The 1,859-nt window shown below is 40.3% G+C and overlaps 1 protein-coding gene across 2 annotated transcripts in view; it reads left to right on the forward strand.

Moving 5' to 3' along the window:
• Nucleotides 1-1,859, forward strand: part of PTPRB (protein tyrosine phosphatase receptor type B) — a 124,929-nt gene that overhangs the window by 53,550 nt on the left and 69,520 nt on the right. For both annotated transcript variants that reach the window (XM_045291892.1, XM_045291897.1), the window contains one exon: nucleotides 125-403. In XM_045291892.1, the coding sequence (XP_045147827.1) occupies nucleotides 125-403 (279 nt within the window). The remainder of the gene's footprint in view (nucleotides 1-124; nucleotides 404-1,859) is intronic.

Raw genomic sequence — 1,859 nt, forward strand, 5'->3', positions numbered from 1 at the left:
GGTTCCTTGTAACTTGAGCACTCTACTTAACATTTTAAAGAAACCGAATCTGATGGCAGCAAGGAAAACATCCATTTGACAAAGTCTTCATGCCCTGTTCCCTTTCTTGGCATTCGCCTTGCAGATCCTCTACCGCCCGTGAGGTTTGAAGTCAAGAAAAAGCAGAGCACTCCAGCCAGTTTGCAGGTTTGGTGGGCTCCTTCTCCCGGGACAGTCACCTGGTATGAGGTGCAGTTGTTCAATGACAAGAACCAAGAGATCCAGAGGGCGCAAGTTCAAGGCAATACTTCACAGACTGCGTACACTTTTCCTAACCTCACTGCTGGTAATAAGTACAGTATTGCCATCTTAGCTGTTTCTGGAAATAAACGTTCGTCTACAATTTATACCAATGGATCCACAGGTAAGAGGTGGTACAGGTGGTTGGGTATTGTTTGTGATTCTTCTAAAGGGATGTTTTATTCAAGGGATGGGAATGGGGATGAGGATGCCCTGCCAGACACAAAAGGAGGGAGGGCAAGGCTTTGTGAACCAGTGGAAAGACTGTACTGAAAATAATGAGGCATGTTGTGCTGTCAACTTGCTTTTTAACAAACCATAGAATCTTGCTTTCAAAGAAGTCCTTGCTCCCTGATGGCTTTTCTGATTCAGATGCAAGGCCACAGGCTTTGTATGCCTTCGTTTATAAGCTTGTGCCATAAAACATTTAGAAAATGTGTCCCTCCTTTCTATATCCTTCCATAACATCAACTCATGATGTTTCCTAAATATTCCTATATTTGAAACAAATCTTGCCCCTTGACGTGGTGTGAAGTCAGTCACCTCCTGCACTTACACATCTTACCAATGGCACCTCCTCACTTCCTTGATCTTTCTTATCCGTCCCAATCCCCTTTTTCTCTCTCTCTTTTCTCTGCCTCCCTCTATTTTTCATCTTATCTCGTTCTTTCCTTTTTCTCTTCCATTTACTACTACTACATCATGTCACACATTATTTGCAAAAGTTATCTTTAATACCTACTAGGTAGTATTTTCAATGATATAAACTATATATGTGGACCTCTCCAGATGGAATACACAGAAATCAAGTTGATTACATCATTCAGAAGAGACAATGGAGAAACTCACTATCAACAGCCAAACCAAGACCAGGGTCTGACTGCTGGACAAACCATGAGTTGTTCCTATTTAAGTTCAAGTTGAAGAAAATGAAAACAAGTCCACGAGAGCCAAAATATGACCTTGAGTATATCACATTTGAATTTTGAGACCATCTGAAGAACGGAACACAAATGATAGAAGAACTGTTGAGCTGTGGGATGGTTTCAAGAACATCATACACTAAGAAGGAAAAAGGTCATTAAGAAGAAAGAAAAGATCAAAGTAAAGGTCAGAAGAAAATCTGAACCTTGCTCTTATTCACAGGGAAGTTAAAGGAAATGGAAGAAAGGATGAAGTCAAAGAGCTGAACAGAAAACATCAGAGGCAGCTCAAGAAAACAAAGTGAAACATTATCATGTAATGTGTAAAAACCTAGAGTTGGAAAACCAAAAAGGAAGAACACACTCAGCTGATATAACTCACGAAAAAAGCCAAGCCTCCAGCTGTAATATTGAAATATTCCATGGAAAAATATTGACTAATGCAGGAAGCATCAACAGACGATGAAAGGAATACACAGAGTCACTGTAACAAAAAGAACTAGTCAACTTTCAACCAGGCCCAGGGGTAGCATATGATCAAAAACAAATTGCACCAAAGGAAGAAGTCCAAGCTGCACTGGAGGCGGTCTCCAAAAACAAAACTCTAGGAATTGATGAATACCAATTAAGATATGGCAATACACACTGGATACATCC

The sequence above is a fragment of the Echinops telfairi genome, unplaced genomic scaffold (genome assembly GCF_000313985.2).
Source record: "Echinops telfairi isolate 266 unplaced genomic scaffold, ASM31398v2 ScPeMD7_2;HRSCAF=8, whole genome shotgun sequence".
Lineage (NCBI taxonomy): Eukaryota > Metazoa > Chordata > Mammalia > Afrosoricida > Tenrecidae > Echinops > Echinops telfairi.